At 42.4% G+C, this 17,801-nt stretch overlaps 1 protein-coding gene across 1 annotated transcript in view; it reads right to left on the bottom strand.

Moving 5' to 3' along the window:
• The window catches only part of LOC149322778 (uncharacterized), a 164,878-nt gene that overhangs the window by 112,828 nt on the left and 34,249 nt on the right, over window positions 1-17,801 (bottom strand). Inside the window, exons 3-4 of the mRNA XM_089531722.1 lie at window positions 1,886-2,053; window positions 156-369 (exon numbers count right to left, since the gene is read on the bottom strand). Of these exons, the coding sequence (XP_089387848.1) occupies window positions 156-369; window positions 1,886-2,053 (382 nt within the window). The remainder of the gene's footprint in view (window positions 1-155; window positions 370-1,885; window positions 2,054-17,801) is intronic.

Raw genomic sequence — 17,801 nt, 5'->3', positions numbered from 1 at the left:
AGATAAGGAGGGAAAAGACAGAATAGCTGCACAATGTCTTTTCAAGTGTTAGTGCTAGGAGCCCTTTTGCCTCTGGGAGTGTCCTTCATCTTCCACACTTGGGAAAAAAACAGCAGAGGTTTTTTCCCATCCTCCCTATCCTGCTCCCAACTCACTTGCCATCAGCCAAATTGACTCGTCGAAAGTGGGGGTAATCTTCAGGCACTGGGTGCCCAAGCTGATCTTCATACAAGAAGACAGGAGAACGCCCAATCTCTACGCCAAGCTGTTGGACACCCCGCACATCATATACAGAGAGCAAGAAAGTCTGGCTCCCTTTGAGTGCTCGCAGTGTAGCCAGTATTGAGAAGTCCACTGGGAAGGGCCCATCTGTTAGGAAGAGAAGAATGCATTGCAGTAAGACAGCAGGATCACTGAGCCTACGAGGCAGCTCTCACAATCCACCCATCCACACAACACTCTCTCTACTATTAGGGGCTGTATATAGCCTTCAGTTGTGCTTCTGTATCATGAGTCTGACATTCAAAGCCCTGAGAGCCTTTCCTTTTAATTTAAAGTACCTGTGGATATTTTTTTAAAAATAGTTCAAAGTTGCATGCAGTGCCTGGTGAAAGTAGGTAGGAGCATGAATTGGAAGTTGTCCCTCCATCTAAGTCAGAATTGAGTAATTATGCAACTCTCCAAATGCTATTGGACTTTTAACTACCAGCACTCTTCACCATTAGCTGTCTTGGCTAAGGCTGATAGGATATGCACGTCAACAACATCTATAGGCTACTGATTCCTATCCTAGATCTAAGCCATATTACAACATATGGAAGATGATGTTTCAGGTAGACATCTCTAAGGTCTAGCATCAGTGCAAAGGCAAAAGTGTATCTGTGTTGTACCATGCCAGACTGTAGATGAGGACTGGCACAATCGTAAAAATTCTCCCATACAGAAATGAAATGTAAGAGAGAAAGATTCCTTTAGCTCAGCCTGCCTTTCAAAGACTGCACTTATGGAACTTCCTGGGCAGTGCAAGCACTTGCACAACACTGATGTAACTGGGCCTGTACAATTCTAGATGGGGTACCATCCTTAAGCAATCTCAAAAAATGCAGCTGCTTGCCTAACAGCATTTACACCAGTGTGATGGCACAATAGGATTCCAGCACTCCAATGTAACTTCTAACTCTGGTCCAGAGTTACTAATTTAGTGGGAACAGCTAATCCTAAATTTCCATTCTATTCTGTTACCCCAGCAAACCCTGGCTCACCACATATGCCTTATTATGACATAGAAGGTTATCGCATGGGGGCAAAACCGTCCCCCGATGTGTTCTAACGAGCATGAGCGCGGGCACGCACGGAGCGTGATGGGAACCCGATGGGGCCCAGAACACTAGTTTACCGCACGGTGGAACGCCGCCGCTGCCGCTGGCGTTCCCATTGGGTTCCCGATGTGTTCTAGGAGGCGCCATTTCTGGGAACGCTTTTGAAACTGTTCCCAGAAATGGCGCCTCCTGGAACACATCGGGAACCTGATGGGAACGCTGGCGGCAGCGGCGGCATTCCACCGTGCAGTAAACTAGCGTTCTGGGCCCCATCGGGTTCCCATCAAGCTCCGTGGGCGCCCGCGCTCGTGCTCATTAGAACACATCGGGGGACGGTTTTGCCCCCATGCGATAACCTTCACTGATGTTTGCATTCAGCTATCCCCTTTTTGGAATAGATCTTGTACACTGAGAATATATCTTCAGGGTGCATCTAATCAAAGAAACCCTCAGGTGCATGTGAAAAGCATTGTTGGGAGGCTCAGGGCCCCTCTGCCCATCAGCAATGCTGCAGTTCCCTCCTCCTCCTCCTCCTTCTCCCTTGGGATGTCCTCTTCTACCATTACCAGGAAAGAGCTGCCTGGTGGGGGCACTGAAATGTGTCTGGTTCTCTAGGTGGAAGGCCAGGTCACTTTCTTCAGAACCATTCCTCTGAGTACAGATCCCAGCAGTGATGGAGACTCCATTCCTGCCCTCTTGCACACCAAATGCCTGGAGCACATCCACAAGGCCATCTGGAAGGAAAGCACAAGACAAGAAGTCATACCCTGCCCATAAGACAAAGTCCCAGCAAAGAAAGAAGGCCATCTTTGACAGTCCAACATGTAACTGCTACGCACCTGCTACGTAGCTATCTTCTTGCTTCCTTTTCAAACCCTTTCAACTCATTTTCCTAATCCTCCTCTACAGGACTTTCAGCAAGGAAGTCAGCTGAAAGTCTTCAGCAAGGATGGTCAAGTTTGGTCCAAAACACACTGCAGAAATAATCCAGTTTGAAACCACTTTAAGTACCCTGGCTCAGTGCTAGAGAATCCTGGGAACTGTAGTTTATTGTAGCACCAGAACTCTCTGAAAGAAGAGGCTAAATGTTTCACAAAACTACAGGTCCCAGAATTACCTAGCATTGTGCAAGGGCAATTAAAGTGGTCTCAAAGTTGATTATTTCTGCAGTGTGCTTTGGACCTTCAGTGGGTATGGAGGTTGACATTCTGCCTTAGAACCCTACAGGGGCTTCATGGACTAAAAAAAATGCCCCCCCCCAAAAAAAAAAAAATTGGAAGCAACTGGAAGTCCCATTCTGGTTCTGAACAACTGATACTTCACTCCATTAAAAGAGTGCTGGGGAAGGGTGCTGTGAATCATTGCGTCTGTCTGGAGGCTTCTAGGAGAGGCACTTCAATTTTTTTTGCCAGAAGAAGAGCAGTCTGGAGTGACATTGAGGTCTAATCTGTGTTGCAGAATTAAACCAATTTGACACAACTTTTAACTGTCAAGGCTCCATCCTATGGAATCCTGGGATTTGATGTTTGTTGGGTCACGAGAGCTGTCTGACAGAGAAGATTTAATATGTCACAAAACTATAAATCCCAGCATTTCACAGTATTAAGATACAGCAGTTAAAGCAGTGTCAAGCTGCATTAAGTCTGCAGTGTAGATCAGACCCAAAACAGCAGCTCCACAACCATGATTTTTGCAATGTGTGGTCTATACCATTAGGGTATATCTGCACAAAAACATTTATGGTGATAAGAGCAATCGAAAGAGTTAAAACCTGAAATTATTTGTACAGAGGAAACCCCTACTTAGTATGAAATTGGTTTGTCCTTTTCCCACCCATTTCACCGAACACAGCGGTGTTAAGGCAGGTACTGGAAGAAATTTTCTTTTTGAAAGAGATGGCAATGAAGGTGCATTTTAGCTGCATTTCTTTATCCAGGATACAGACATTTTGAGGGATCACCATCAAGCACAGAGGCAGCAGGCAATGTGTGTCTCAGTGATTGCCCCATCAGTCTCCAGTCCAGAGTATGTCCCCAAGCCCAAGCCAAGATAGCCTTACTCAGTGGTGGCCAAATTACCCATTAAAGACCACAATTATATCTCGCCAACCAAATCATGCCAAGACTAGAGAAAGAACTATTTCTTGGTTGGGCAGCATGGTCCACAACATGGCAATGAATCATCACAGCACGCACCCCAATGTTTCCAACTTCCTTTGTCTGCTGTGCAGATGGGCTAGTGAACTGAATGGACTCCAGACAGGATACATGTGTCTTGTGGAGGGCCAGTTGAATGGAAAAAATGCATGTGATCCCTAAAAGAAGCCATGTGGCATCATGCCTTCAAGTTCCAAGAAACAGGGAAATCAAGCAGAAGACTGTCATGTTTACAATAGAGATGATTTAATCTAGAACAGTCACCACAGTCGCAACCCCTGACGACAATGTGTTGCCATTAATAGAAACCTAATTCCAAACAATGGAAACATGGAATGGGGTGGAGTCAGGTGGCACTCTGGTGTTTTCCCCCTTCTCCCTCATGCATGCAAATGTGCATATTTCTGATCTCCTCTCCTCAGTTTCACACCAACATCACTAAGAAGCACAATCCACATGCACATGCAAATATCCAGATTTTATCTTTAAAACCAGGATAAATGTCCACTTTTCCCCCCTGGATTAAAGCCATGAGGTAATGAAAAAGTCCAGATTTAGCCCCAAATGTCCTATACATTGCTTGGACAGCACATTATGAAACTAGGTGAGACTGTTTTATTTGGACAGTGTAGGTGTCCCCTAAGTCACATTACCATCATGGCATAATGAAGGATAGCATCGCTCCCTTTGGGAAGTAACAATAATTGTTTTTAATTTATTTATTTTTTGTACAGGGTGTATATTACTTCACTAGTTAGGTGTACTTTGTATCACAGGCCAGCAGCTTGTATATTCTGATTTATTTTTTTTACAAAGCACAAAATGTATATTTTTGAATAATGAGAAAGTAAAGATGTATTTTTTAAAAAAGAAAAAGGACCATCAACTAAAATAACTCTGTTTTCTGTCTGAGTACTGTATCTAGAGCATGGGAAAAATTACTTTTTGTACACCCTGACCCCGGTTCCTGCTGTCATGGCCAGGGACTATGTTGGATGAGTGTTCTTGGAGATGAAATTCAAAAGAGAGGGGAAAAAATACTCTCTTCCTACCTCTGGCTGAAACAGGAACTGCTTAATTTTTTATAAGTAACTTTCCATGCTCTGGTCTCTGAATCTGGGTTTTTAAATCTAAGGAGGGTTAAAATCACAACATTTAAAAGTAATATATTTATGTGTATCCTTAGGCCTTTTTGCTACACAATGAGCTAGGAGAAGTTGAAATTAATCACTCACAAAGATCTCCCAGCCCTTTCACCCCTGGGAGTACAAAGAGCTTTCCAGACCAGTGACAACACAACAGTGACTAATGGGCAGCCTGGGCTTCTGGCCTGCTCCAGAGAATGACAACAAGACATCCCATGCTTGGTAGGAGAGCCAGTACTGCCACAGCCTTAGTTTCCCTGTTGTGCCAAGCAATTCTGTCAGGCTCTGGCTGTATTCCCAACCTGTGGGTGTCCACAGCACTGGCTGCTGCCATAGGGCTAATACAACATATGGCTGGCTTTGTGTACCCTCTCAACCAGCATTCTTGGCCCTGGCCCCAAGATCTCCCAGCATACAACCTGATCCACAGAGCTGTGGACATAGCCCTAGGAACTGTTGTAACCCATCCTGATTCCTTCCGATTGATTGGGCTATAAATAAATTATTATTATTATTATTATTTGCAGGTTAATCACCCTGAGCCATCTTAAGTGTCCAAACAGCATTTGCATCTCTGGATCTTTGACTCTTTTCCTAAGTGCCTAGTTGGACACCTGTATTCAAGCACCTCACATCCCTTAAGGGTGCTGGACATATCCAGCATCCACTCTAAATTAGAAGGACCCAGAATATTTGGTTTTCATTACAGCCAGTGATGAACAGTGCCTGCTATTTTTAAGCCATTTTCCCATCAGAAATCAGGTCAAAGCGAAGCTTGGGAACATTACTTTTATTGACTACAGATCCCAGAATCTGCCACCCACTATATTCACTACTGAGCTGGCTGGGGGATTTAGAGGATTGTTGTAGAACAAAATGACCAGAAAGCTAAGCCACAGACTCTGCCTCCAGACAAATCAGATCTTATATATGTGAGTAGCTATTTATTATTGTTGGTTTTAACAATTTGGGGCCTTTCACACTATAGAATTGCAGCACTTTAATCTGACTAACTGCCACAGTACCATCCCATAGATGCCCAGATCTTTTAGATTTACAGATCTCGGCCAGGGAGCTCATCTGGTGCCTCTGACCAAACTCTTATTACTATATTATTATTTTATTTACAGGTACTTATATCCTGCCTTTCTCCCATGATAGGGACTAAAGATAGCTATAAAACCCCGGATCCCTCAAGTTGCAGCTATATAGACCTAGGGATGTACGAACAAAAACAAACTTCTGTGAAACCAGAAGAGTTAATAGAGGAGAAACAAACTCCTTACAGATTTGTATTTCTTCAAGCTTCAGCTAGCCTGTACATGCAAGTACATGCAAACTGATCCAGGTGCTACCAGAGTGCTTTCTTTCTAAAACAATTTTAAAAGCGGTAGGTCTCTCAGGCTGAAGCCACACTGCAGAATGAATGCAGTTTGGCACCACTTTACCTACCATGGCTCCAACCTATGGAATTCTGATATCTGGAGTTTGTTGTGGCACCAGAGCTCTCTAACATAGAAAGCTAAATAGCTACAAAACTCCAAATCCCAGAATTCCATAGCACTGAGCTGTGGCAATTAAAGTGGTGAAAAACTGCATTAATTCTTTAGTATATATGCAGCCCCAGTCTCATGCCATCTGCACTGCACCCAGGGCACAGCCAAGGGATCTCTTCTGAATATCAGCCTTTAACTTGGAATATGGGAAGTACCATTTTGGGAGAGAATGCATTCAAGCATGTGCAGAGTGCAGTGAGAAATGTAATATTTGTAATAAAATTTAATAAAAAAAAAGGGGGGGGGGGGAGAAATGGCAACTAGTCCCATTTCCTCATGAACTAGGGCCAAGGGCTTCCACAGCTGAGAATATATCCCCAGGCAACATGAGCTCAGGGTTCTCTTATTCTAGAAATAATGCATTGCCTCCCTCTCCATCTTTTATGCAACATTCATTGTAGTTGTATAAATTGCAGTCTAAGGAAATTCAGACTCCTTAGTGGGGGGGAAGTCACCATTATTTTCCCCCAGTGGTGGGATCAAGCTGTGCTAGCATGCTAAAGAAGAACATTGTTTTACTTCAAGGATCTCACTCCATTTTTAAAAATTCTTGTTTTGATTTAAGGAGACTAGTCACAACATGTTCTCAGGACCTTAAAGCAACAGAACAGGAGGCACTTCAAGAATACCACCCTCAGGTTTGAGAATACCTTCCATGGAGAAGAGGAAGAAAGACACTTCAGAGAGATTTATTTCCTTCCCATGGATGCAAAATGGGCCCCTCTCTTGAGAACTAAAACCAGCCTTTTAACTTTCTAGGGAGATAGCCACAATGGCTCTATGTGGGCTCAGCACTTAAGAGCCTGCTCCTCCCAGTCTCTCCACCAAATCCTTCCTTCTGTCCCAAGCACTGCAGGGATGGGATGGGAACCCATGAAGAATCTCATCCCCTAAAGAAGTTCCATCTCTGTTCTGTCTCTCATGCTCCTTTGACCTAGTTCTAAGATCCAATTTCCGGCAGAAGATGCTCCCTCTGGACTCACTGTCCCCTTTCCTCCACCTCCATTCCCTTCCCCTAATCCAAGCAAAGCATTCAATGGGATTTCCACATGAACATCCTCCCTGCCAGCCACATGCTGGGCATGGGAGGTGGGGAAGGAAGGAAAGATTTCTTTGTCCTGTCATCCACACAAGAATTCTGAGTTGCCTGGAAAAACACAGTCTTGAGAACAGAGCATCTGCAAGCAATCCCTTGTCCCTTTGTAAACAGCATCAACATCATTGTCCAAACAATATCAGCATTTGGATTATACAGAACAAATGCTGGTTTATAGGAGGTGCAAACAACGAGTAAGGAGAACTTAAGGGAGAGTGGTCATAGTCTAAACATCACTGCACTGGATACGTAACATGATCCAATAGAACAGGACAGTTTGGTTTGTAAAATTACAACAGAACTCTATCCTGTGCAATAGCAAGAGTTGCAAAGATATAGACGTACAGATTATGTAAGTGCAACAGAATGGGCTGCATGTGTAGATCTGTTCTTTATGCATTTCTGAGATGTGCATGCGGGTGAGGGGCCCCTTCTAGCACTCCCACATGTTTGCTTGTTTTTGTAAGAGAAAGAGAAGACAACGGGAAGAAAAGCACTACTGGGAATAAGGTTCTAACCCAGACTTCTTCCTGCTGAGAGAATTTGCTACTTGGATTTTACAGGGAGCAAGCAAACATGGAACAGCATTCAAAAATGTGAGTGATTACTCTGCTTATAGTTGAAAGTGGTACAATCCATGCCAAGCTTGGGAAAGTTACTTTTGGGACTAGCAGAATCCCCCAGGTGACAGGATGAATAGAAAGTGTAGCTGGGGACCATGGAACATCTAGACCCAAAACTAACTTTTCTAAATTCCAAATATGTCACACTACAACCTGCTGCCTATGAGTAAAGTCTCTTTCATACAATATCTACAGCCTCTGACAACTATAGCACAACTATAGCACTTTGATATTGCTTTACCTATGGAATCATGGATTTGACGTTTGTGAGGCACTAGATTTCTCTGGCAGAGAATTCTAAGCACTTCATAAAACCATAACTTTCAAGATCCCATAGGATTCAGTCATGGCAGTCAAACATAATCTAACTACTATAACCATGTAGTGCAAAAGTGTCCTTAGGATAAGGCCAGTACGAAGTATTGTTGAATGGGAAACTAAGACTATGGACACTTCCAGCCTGATTGAAAAGTCCCAGCTTTTGTTCCTGTTCCTTCCAATTATATACTAGGTTAAAATAAGCCAAGCTGAGGAGCTGGAATAAAAAGTCTCTGATCATACCAAGAGCTGACAGGAAATGTTCTGGGATCAACAAAATGTGTATGGATGTCCCCAATAAATTTGGAAAGAAAAGGAACAAAAGGGGCTTTCTGGTTGTTTTAATCAGTCTGGATGTGGCTTGTATCAGCTATGAAGCATTCATTTCAAATGTTCTCCCATACAATTTGGCAGAGGAAGGGAGGAGAAGGTGAACACCTATCTTTCCTCCTGTGAAAAGAACCAATTCTTCCTTTCCCAAAGACAATCAGTTTCCCACAGAAAGAATGGTTGCTTCACTGCTAGCATGCAACGCAAGAAAGATCGGGGGGGGGGGGGGGTCAGGTCAAGTCTGGACAGAAAGACTAGGAAAGAGATTTTGTGCCAAACTCATAATTTAGTAGAGGCTTCAAGATAACTGATTTCCTTCCCACCCTTCTTTTCAGGTTGTCTAGATGCCATGAATAACTTGACAATGACAGCTGCAGCTGCCATACACCTCCTTCTCCATTCCATGGATTGTCTTACTCATTGTTCTCCCCCCATCTGCTGCAGACCAGCAGAACTTTTGTATCATAAAAGGATGATGCATGAGGATGATCCTGTGAGGAATGGGACAGAAGAAGGTGTACTGGCTACTTTCCCACTCACTGAGCACAATGGCACTAGGTATACAATCTGTCTCTGAATAAGCAGTTGTCAACTATACGTATGTGATATCATTGGTTTTTTCAGCCTTTGTTGTCATTGTTAACTGCACTTGAGTAGACCTTGACTCATGGCACACTGTGGATGACACACCTCCAAGGCCCCCCAATCCTCCACTGCTCTGCTTAGGTACTGTAGATTGAGGCCCGTGGACTCCTTGATTGAGGAGATTATTGCACCCAGAAATCCCACTGGAATAGACGTGGGATTGAAAAGTCAAACATGGGTATTATCACATGCAGCCACAGCCAGGTGAGTGCAACCTGTATGCAGCCTGGACTTTTCAAAGGCTACCATTTTTGAAAAGCTTCTGGATAAGCGCTGCTGGAGTCCTGGAGTGTTTGGTACCAGCTTTGGCTGATACGCCAACTACGTCCCTGTCTGGACCGAAAGGACCTAGAAAATGTAGTACATGCACTGGTAACCTCTCGTTTGGATTTCTGCAATGCGCTCTACATGGGGCTACCTTTGTATCAGGTTCGGAAACTTCACTTGATTCAAAATGCAGCAGCCAGGTTAATTACGGGGACGGTGAGATCTGACCATATAACGCCCGTCTTAAAATCTCTTCACTGGCTGCCAATCAGTTTCCGGTCCCAATACAAAGTGTTGGTTATTACCTTTAAAGCCCTAAATGGCTTGGGCCCAGGTTACTTGAGGGAACGCCTCTCCCTGCATATTCCACCCCGCACTCTCAGGTCAACAGGAAAATGGGTACTCAGTCATCCTAGGGTGAGATTGGCGACTACCCAGCAAAGGGCTTTTATGGCAGTAGTGCCTTCTCTTTGGAACGCCTTACCCGAAGAGATCCGCTTTAGTGGAACAGTGGAAGCCTTTAAAAAGGCATTAAAAACTTACCTCTTCCTACAAGCCTACCCTCCCAATTCCTTGTAATAAAGATTTCCTCCCCTTACTGTTTAATGATGTAGGTATTTATAATTGCGATTTTAATAATGTGGAATGTTTTTAGCCAATATTTGTGGAATTAATGGGCATTGATGTGTATTTTTAATATGACATTTGTTTTGTATTGTATTTACCTCTATGCTGCACACCGCTTTGATCCTGGGAAAAAGGGGTTTATAAATAAACAATTTATTATTTATTTATTATTATACGGGTTGGACTGCATGTTTGACTTTTCAATCCCACGTCTATCCTGGTGGGATTTCTGGGTGTGATAATCTCTTGAGTCTAGCCATCTGGTATGTGGTCTTCATCTCTTTCTGCTGCTCCCACCTTTACTGGAGCAGTAAAGTATTGTCTTTTCTAATGAGTCATGCCTTTTCATGCTGTGGACAAAGTATGACAGCTTCAACTTCGTCATCTTGGCTTCCAGGGAGAGCTCAGGTCTGATTTGTTTTAGGATCCATTTCTTGGGGGGGGGGGGGTCTTTGGTTTGGTTGAGTTTTTTTAGCTGTCTACAGTATCCGCAGCGCTCTTCTCCACCACCACATCCAAATGGGTTTATTTTCTTTTTGTCCTTTTTCTTCACTGTCCAGCTCTCACATCCATACAAGATGACAATTCTGACTTTGTGCTCAGTCATATGTCTTTACACTTTAGGATCTTGTCTAGTTCTGTCATAGCTGCCCTTCCCATTCCTAGTCTTCCTCTAATTTCTTGTTTCCATTCTGATCAATGTTTGATTCAATGTATGGGAACTCTTTAACTATTTCAATTTCCTCATCTAAGTTGATCTTGTGTAGATCCTCAATGGTCATTATTTTTGTGTTTTGGGGTGAGGATAATTCAAACTAAGAAAGCCACTGAAAATACCAAAAGGATGGAATGCTAACCAAAATTTGACCAAGCAAATTTCTTAAGGAACTCCGTTGCTCAGAGCCAATGAAGTGGAATTGCAAATAGAATTCTGCCTCCAAGTTTCACACATGCTTCCCATACTTAATCCTTAATGTGGCTTGTCTTTGTTCATGTGAAAGTAAGCTGAGACGGATATATTCTGTATGCCAGGGTTCCAAACACAAAGACAAGCAAACAAGATTTTTTCCCACTAATGATAAACAAGACTTGTACAAAATTTCACATCAGAAGCCAAAGAGGCAGAGGGGAGGAAACAACGAAAGGGCTTCTCCACTCTTCCCAGCTGCTCAGGAGTGTGTGTGTGTATGTGTTCATTCCATGAAAGCCAAGAGCTCATGGATTTTGGCTGAAGGAGCATATGCAATCTTGAAAGCACATTTTTTTAAAGAATAAAATACTTCTCAATTTGGGGAAGTTGCCATGGCCAAGACCGATGAGCTCTGTTTTGACTCACATGACATAATTTCTCATGCATGTGCACACCCAGAGACTGTGAGAAGGCAGCACACAAGTGAGGAGGGGGCTAGGAATTATTTTGCCAGGCCCTGTGTGATGCTAGAAGAGAAATGACGCTGTGTGTCAGAGCAACATTTCATTTAGATTAGACATGTTTTGGGATGCCTGGTCAGAAATGAAAACCACAAATACCAGTTAGGCTCCATGCTAGGTGGACTGAAAATGCCATGGATTCTGACAAGAATGGTTAGATTCCTAAACTTTAAAAAAAAAGACTCCAAATTTTGCAAAGGGTTGGTGATATAATTAACCAGAAATATAGACATCTTCTTAGGTTTGGGGAGTTATAAAATGTTTCAGTTCTTTGTCATCAAAGAAGCAGCATGGTATAATGGTAAAAATGCTGAGCTAGGGTGTGCAAGATCCAGGTTCAAACATCAGAGACCCTGTGTAACAACACACTTTCAACTTGGCATACCTCACAGGGCTGTTGTGAGAATTATGTGAGGAGGAGAAGTATATGTGCTGTTATCTGCTCAGTGGATGAAAGGTGGGATCAGTCAATCAATCACAGGTTAGGGATGGGAAAGCATGATACTTCTAAATTGTAGATGAGCCATATCAGAAGGGGACAGACTATTAGCAGATGTTGTCCTGAGAGAAGTACTTGTTCCCTTTCTGAATTTACTCTAACTGGGAGAAAGTCCCACTGAACTCAACTTACACCTAAGTAGATATGCATAGGGTTGTGCTGTGATTCTTAACCACAAGATTTTGTCTTTAAGAACAGGATGTGGAAGCTTTGGTCACCCATCATTGGCTGTGGTGGCTGGAGCTGATAGGTACTGAATTCCAATGCATTTGGAGAACCCTTTTTTTTCTGCTTGAAAACAAGAAAGAGGTCCTCTTGGTCAATAGATAATCAAACTCATGATTGGAAGAACCACTTGTTTTGGACTGAGCAGTACTTCCTCATAACAGCTGAGTATGCCACATAAAGATTTTCTTGGAATCAGTGCTATGCTTCCAGGTGCACATTTATCCATTTTCGTCTATTGTGCCAGTTGTGTCCCTTCCTAAAGAAAAGAGACCTGGCTATGGCAATCCATGCCTCAGTTACATCATGCTTAGATTACAATGCTGCTAACTCTACATGAGGTTGCCCTTGAGCAATATTCAGCAGCAACATCTAGTACAAAATGCTGCAGCAAACAACTGTTCAGCATGCGTGTCACAGAGTATATAACAGTAGGCTTGGATCAGCTGCACTAGTCCAGTTTGTTCTGATTCCAATTCAGGATGCTAGGTTTTATGTCTAAATCATTTATGGCCAGGCTATCTGAAAGACTAACATAACGTGATGTGAATTCACCTATAATTTGTAATAATCAGTGAAGACCTTGTTATATGTTCCACCCCTAGGAAGATTTGGTTGGTGGACTTTCAAAACATGGGCTTTTCTGGAGTAGCACCATAGTTCTGAAAGTCCCTCAAACAACTATCCCCCTTTATTAATATGCTTCAGATAGAAACTGAAAACTATTGTTCTAATAAGCTCTTAATGGTTTCAATGACATGCTCTCATTTTATTGTGATGAACACTCCAGCTTCTGTTTTTCATTTTATTCTTTTAACTGTATTTATTTTATGTTGCTTAACTGCTTTTCCCCCTCTGAGCACTATATAGTATCGAGCAACCAGTGCATCGAAAGAGAGCCTATGTTTAAAAAAAAAGTACTACAATAACCCTGGACAGATGTTCTATCTGTGTACAAGTGGAAGTAGAGTAGGACCATCCTGGCTGGCCCTGCACCACACATCCTCTGCCTGCCAAGAAGAAGAGCCCTCCTCCCAACCACCATCTTGAGGGGAGAGAAGCAGAGTCATGATGTGTTATACGTATTGTTAATCTGATATTGGAAACCGCTTTGATCATCCACGGAAAAACGGTATACAAATAAAGCTTATTATTATTATTATTATTATTATTATTATCATCATTATTATTATTATCCAAATTCCTATATGGATAACATTGAACATTAAGAAATTAAAAATAATGACCACAGTGACAAGGAAATCTAAATAATCAAAGATTTTCCAAACCTCGGATCCAACATTGATCAGAATGGTGACTGTAGTCAAGAAAGTTAAAGTGTAAAGATATAACATTGAACATTAAATGTTCAAGTGTAAAGATATTAAAGTGTAAAGATATAAGATTGAACATTAAAGTTAGGATTGTCCAAACCATAGTATTCCCAATCACCATGTATGGAAATGAGAGCTGGACAGTGAAGAAAGTGGACAGAAAGAAAATCAGCTCATTTGAAATGTGATGCTGGAGAAGAGTGCTGAGGATACCCTGGGTGGCCCAAAAGGAAAATGTATGGGTCCTAGAACAGATCAAACCTCAACTGTCCCTGGAAGCCAAGATGATCAAATTGAGGCTGTCATACTTTGGCCACATCATGAGACGGCATGATTCATTTTTCTAATAATGCTAGGAAAAGGTAGAAGGCAGTAGAAAGAGAGCAAGCCCACATGCCAGGTGGTTAGACTCGATCAGGATTGCCACAGGCCTACAACTTCAAGAGCTGAGCAGAACGGCTGAGGACAGGGGGATTTGGAGATGTCTCAGCCACAAAGTCACCATGAGTCAAGGTTGACTTGAAGGCAGTTAACAACAACAATAACAGTGGTCAGAGGCTCTGACTACAAAATCTGACTTGTAGTTGTTGTCACTTGCCATAAAGTAATCTTTGACTGATGACATCTGATCACTATGAATGAGAAAAATCTCCAAAAGCCCCAGTTATCCACAATCCAGCTCATACCTTACAAGCCCAGAGCTGTTGAATGAATCAGTTCATCCATCAAATGGTCTTACCCCTTTCATACCACCTTCCACTTTACCAGGCATTATAACCTTTTCTAATGAGCCATGTCATCTCATGACATGTCCAAAGTATGATAGCCTCAGTTAAGGCATTTTGACATTTAATGTGAGTTCAGGTTTGCTCTCTGATTGATTTCTTTGCCTTTTGGGTAGTACTATCAGCTTTAGATTATGCACAATAGAGCGCCCTTTGCATAGCAGTCTTGCATAAATAGAGGCCATGTCATAAGGATAGTAGCTCGCTCTCTCGCTCTCTCTCCCTCCATCCCTCCCTCTCTCTCTCTCTCTCTCTCTCTCTCTCTCACACACACACACACACACAAACACACTTTCATCTGCACACAAACTGAACTTTTGCACAGGGTTATAGATTCCCACTTTATTACAGTTCCCTTCACTCTGTTGTAAGGTTATAATACTAACCAAACGTACTTGGGAATAAGCTCAACTGAAGATATTGTAGATCTCAGCTAGAAGGTTCCTATTGTTTCTGTCATTGCTGTTCTGCAAATGAAAACCCACACTTTAGGGGTCAGTACTACCTACCACTTCTCCCTATTTGATGGATACATCTCACTGTATTCTGTATATATGGCCAGCATGACATAGCTATTGGACAACATCTTTCCTATCTTTTTCCCACCTCTCAATGGTTGCAACATCCAATTTTCTTTTGACTTTTTAAATGTGTTGTTTCCCAATCACATTTTATTGTGTATGTATGTTTACAGGTTTTGAAGCAACATAATTTTAAAACATTGTTTTTAAGAAGAGTGTCCTTCATATTGCAGTTACCATGTAATTGTAGTTGAGACTGTATGTGTATTTTGTTGTGTTATAAAAAAAAGAGTATCCTTCAGCACCAGGCCAGAAGATCACTTATTTCTGAACAAGCAAGGTAACAAGCAGAGCTGCATGTACCACATATATCACCTGGTAATGCCCACGGTTCTCTAGTTTAGACAGTTTCACAACAAGATTGCATGGGATAACGCAATGGTGTCAATTTCATAAACCTGATATAAAGCATGCCAGCATGTAAATTGTCAAAAAGCTGGAACAGGATTAGATTAAAGATGAGAATCTTTAACACCATCAGCCATGTTCTCAGGGGATGACAGCTTCTAACTCTATGCCTCAATCACACATTTTCCCTAAAAAGACATTATGTCAGTTCCAGTATTTTGCTCTTTCCTTCTTTAACAGATTTACTTCAGTAAGTTAAAAAAAGAGACACAAAGAAGTTGTGGGAAAAGAGGAGGATGACGCCATCCAGAATTTCTAAAACTGTATAAACAAGGCATGGTAATTGCACATCCAAACCTTGTCTGGAATCACCCTGAGGAAAGATGTGTAAGATTAAGGTGCAGATCTGATAACTATGCATATGCTTGCTCAGAGCAACGTACTGCTCTTTCTGGGTGAGTAGCTTGACAGATCTACCCTGCCGTAACCGACAGTTCTGTGTAGTGCATTGGAAGTTTATTGAATGTTGGTGTGGCAGAAGAGCGTCAGGAAGATAAAAATAACTAAAGCACTTTAAATACCTTTAAGGGGCATATAAATGCTAAACATTTGTATCGATCAGCAGCAAGTTGAAGAGAAACAAAAGGAAATGCTTCTCTGAGCAATAAATAATTAAACTGAAGAATTCCTTGCTGAAAAATAACTAAGCTGCCTCCAAAGCCCTTTAAAGAGAAGAAAGCATAAGCTTCCTCTCAGCTAAATAATGCACTGGATCTTAGTAATTGCTGGGCTGGTGTGTGCATGCATGCATGCATACATGCATGTTTAAGCTGAACATGAGCCAGCAATGTGATGCTGCAGTAAATTAGGCAAATGTTATTTTGCCCTGCATTAATAGAAATATCATTAATATAATTAATACAAGAATTAATGCAATAATTAATTAATAGATGTAACAGCATTCGGTGCAGTCATGCTGGCCATATGACCATTGAAGCAGTCTTCAGACAATTCTGTCTCTTTGGCTTAGTAACAGAGCTGAGCACCACCCTCTAAAGTCAGTTACAACTAGCCACTCATGTCAAGGAGAAACCTTTATCTTAATAGAAGTGTCATTTCCAAGTTGAGAGAAGTAATAGCCTCACTATATTCTGCACTGATCAGGTCTCATCTAGAGTACTGTGATTAGATGTGGGCATCTCATTTTAAGAAGGATATAGACAAGTTGGAGCAGATTCAGAAAAGAGCAACGAGGATGATAAAATCCAAATAATGGCGTGTTACAGACCGCCTGAAAGCAGCAGTCTGCCGCTGCCGCCATTAGCAGCACCGAGGAGCCCCAGCGCCCAAACCGCGAGGCTCCTCGGTGCCGCAAAAAAGAAGCGTCAAAATGGCGCTTCTTGTTGCGGTGCACTAATGTCGCCACAAAGGGCCAATGGCACACTCACGGCATCATTAGCGCTGCGTGACGTGCGGACGCTAAGCGTCCACTACGTCAAGATGGCGGCATCCGTGTAGAACGGGCATCACCATTTTGTACGTCCCCAGGACGTACTAGGGTTAGGTGCATGCGTAAAGCATGCCCTTTCCTAAGCCTAGTACATCCTGGGGACATACTTTATGCCCATGAGGAAGGGGCCATTGATACCTTTATTTGAACAACCAAAATGCACAATTACATGTTGCAAGCTTTTGAAGTCACACTGGGTTCTTCATCAGGAAAACAGGAGAAAGACACTGAAGATGTTAGTCATAGGCCTGCATTTTCTGTTTCTGGTCTTAGTTCAGATGGTAGGGAGGGCTATCTGCAGAGTGGTATCTTTGGCCATGCAGTCACTGGTAGATTTTCAAAGTCAAGGAAATTTAATGTCCTTTTGCAATTCAAAGAAGATGTTTCCTTGGAATCCAGCATGGCCCCTTCCTATGTGAAGCCACAGGCTCCTATGTAGGTAGAGAACACTGAATTTCTCAAGAAGTCTTCATGTTTTGCATCAGAAAAACTTTAGGGGATGTAGAGGCAAAGCATGCCAATCAGTCCTAATATTAGAAAAAATGCTTTACCTTTGTTGGAGGTAGAAGCCTCAGATGGCAAGGTCCCAGTACACTGGCTCTCTTTTTAAGATTCCCCTGTGATGGCTAAAATGTGATATCTTGAAATCCAAAAAACATCTAGGAGTAGCCATGTTGGCCATATAGCAAATCCAGTAACATGCAAAGAATGATACCTGACAAGGATGATAAGAGTTATAGAGAAGCGGTGATGTAGGCTTGAGTTGAGTGACTCGGACTTGACTTGGACTCAAATCACTTCAATGACTTGGCTTGGACTTGACCCAACAAAAAGTGATGCTCTAATTCCACTCAGCTTGAGACTTGTATATTTTTAGCGTGCAACTTGCTAGTCTAGCTTCATTCAGAAACAGCAAATGTGTTAGCCAAAGGGTTTTAAGGCAAGGGTTGAGATCTACTCAGTAGGCTGTCCCCAGTGTACATTGGAGCAGCCTTCTAATGTTTTT

This window comes from Sceloporus occidentalis, unplaced genomic scaffold, assembly GCF_023333645.1.
Source record: "Sceloporus occidentalis isolate IW3139 unplaced genomic scaffold, rSceOcc1.0.p SCAF_1, whole genome shotgun sequence".
In the NCBI taxonomy this organism is placed as follows: Eukaryota; Metazoa; Chordata; class Lepidosauria; order Squamata; family Phrynosomatidae; genus Sceloporus; species Sceloporus occidentalis.
The sequence above is the reverse complement of the archived record's forward strand: the minus strand, read 5'-3'. Positions and strand labels throughout refer to the sequence as shown.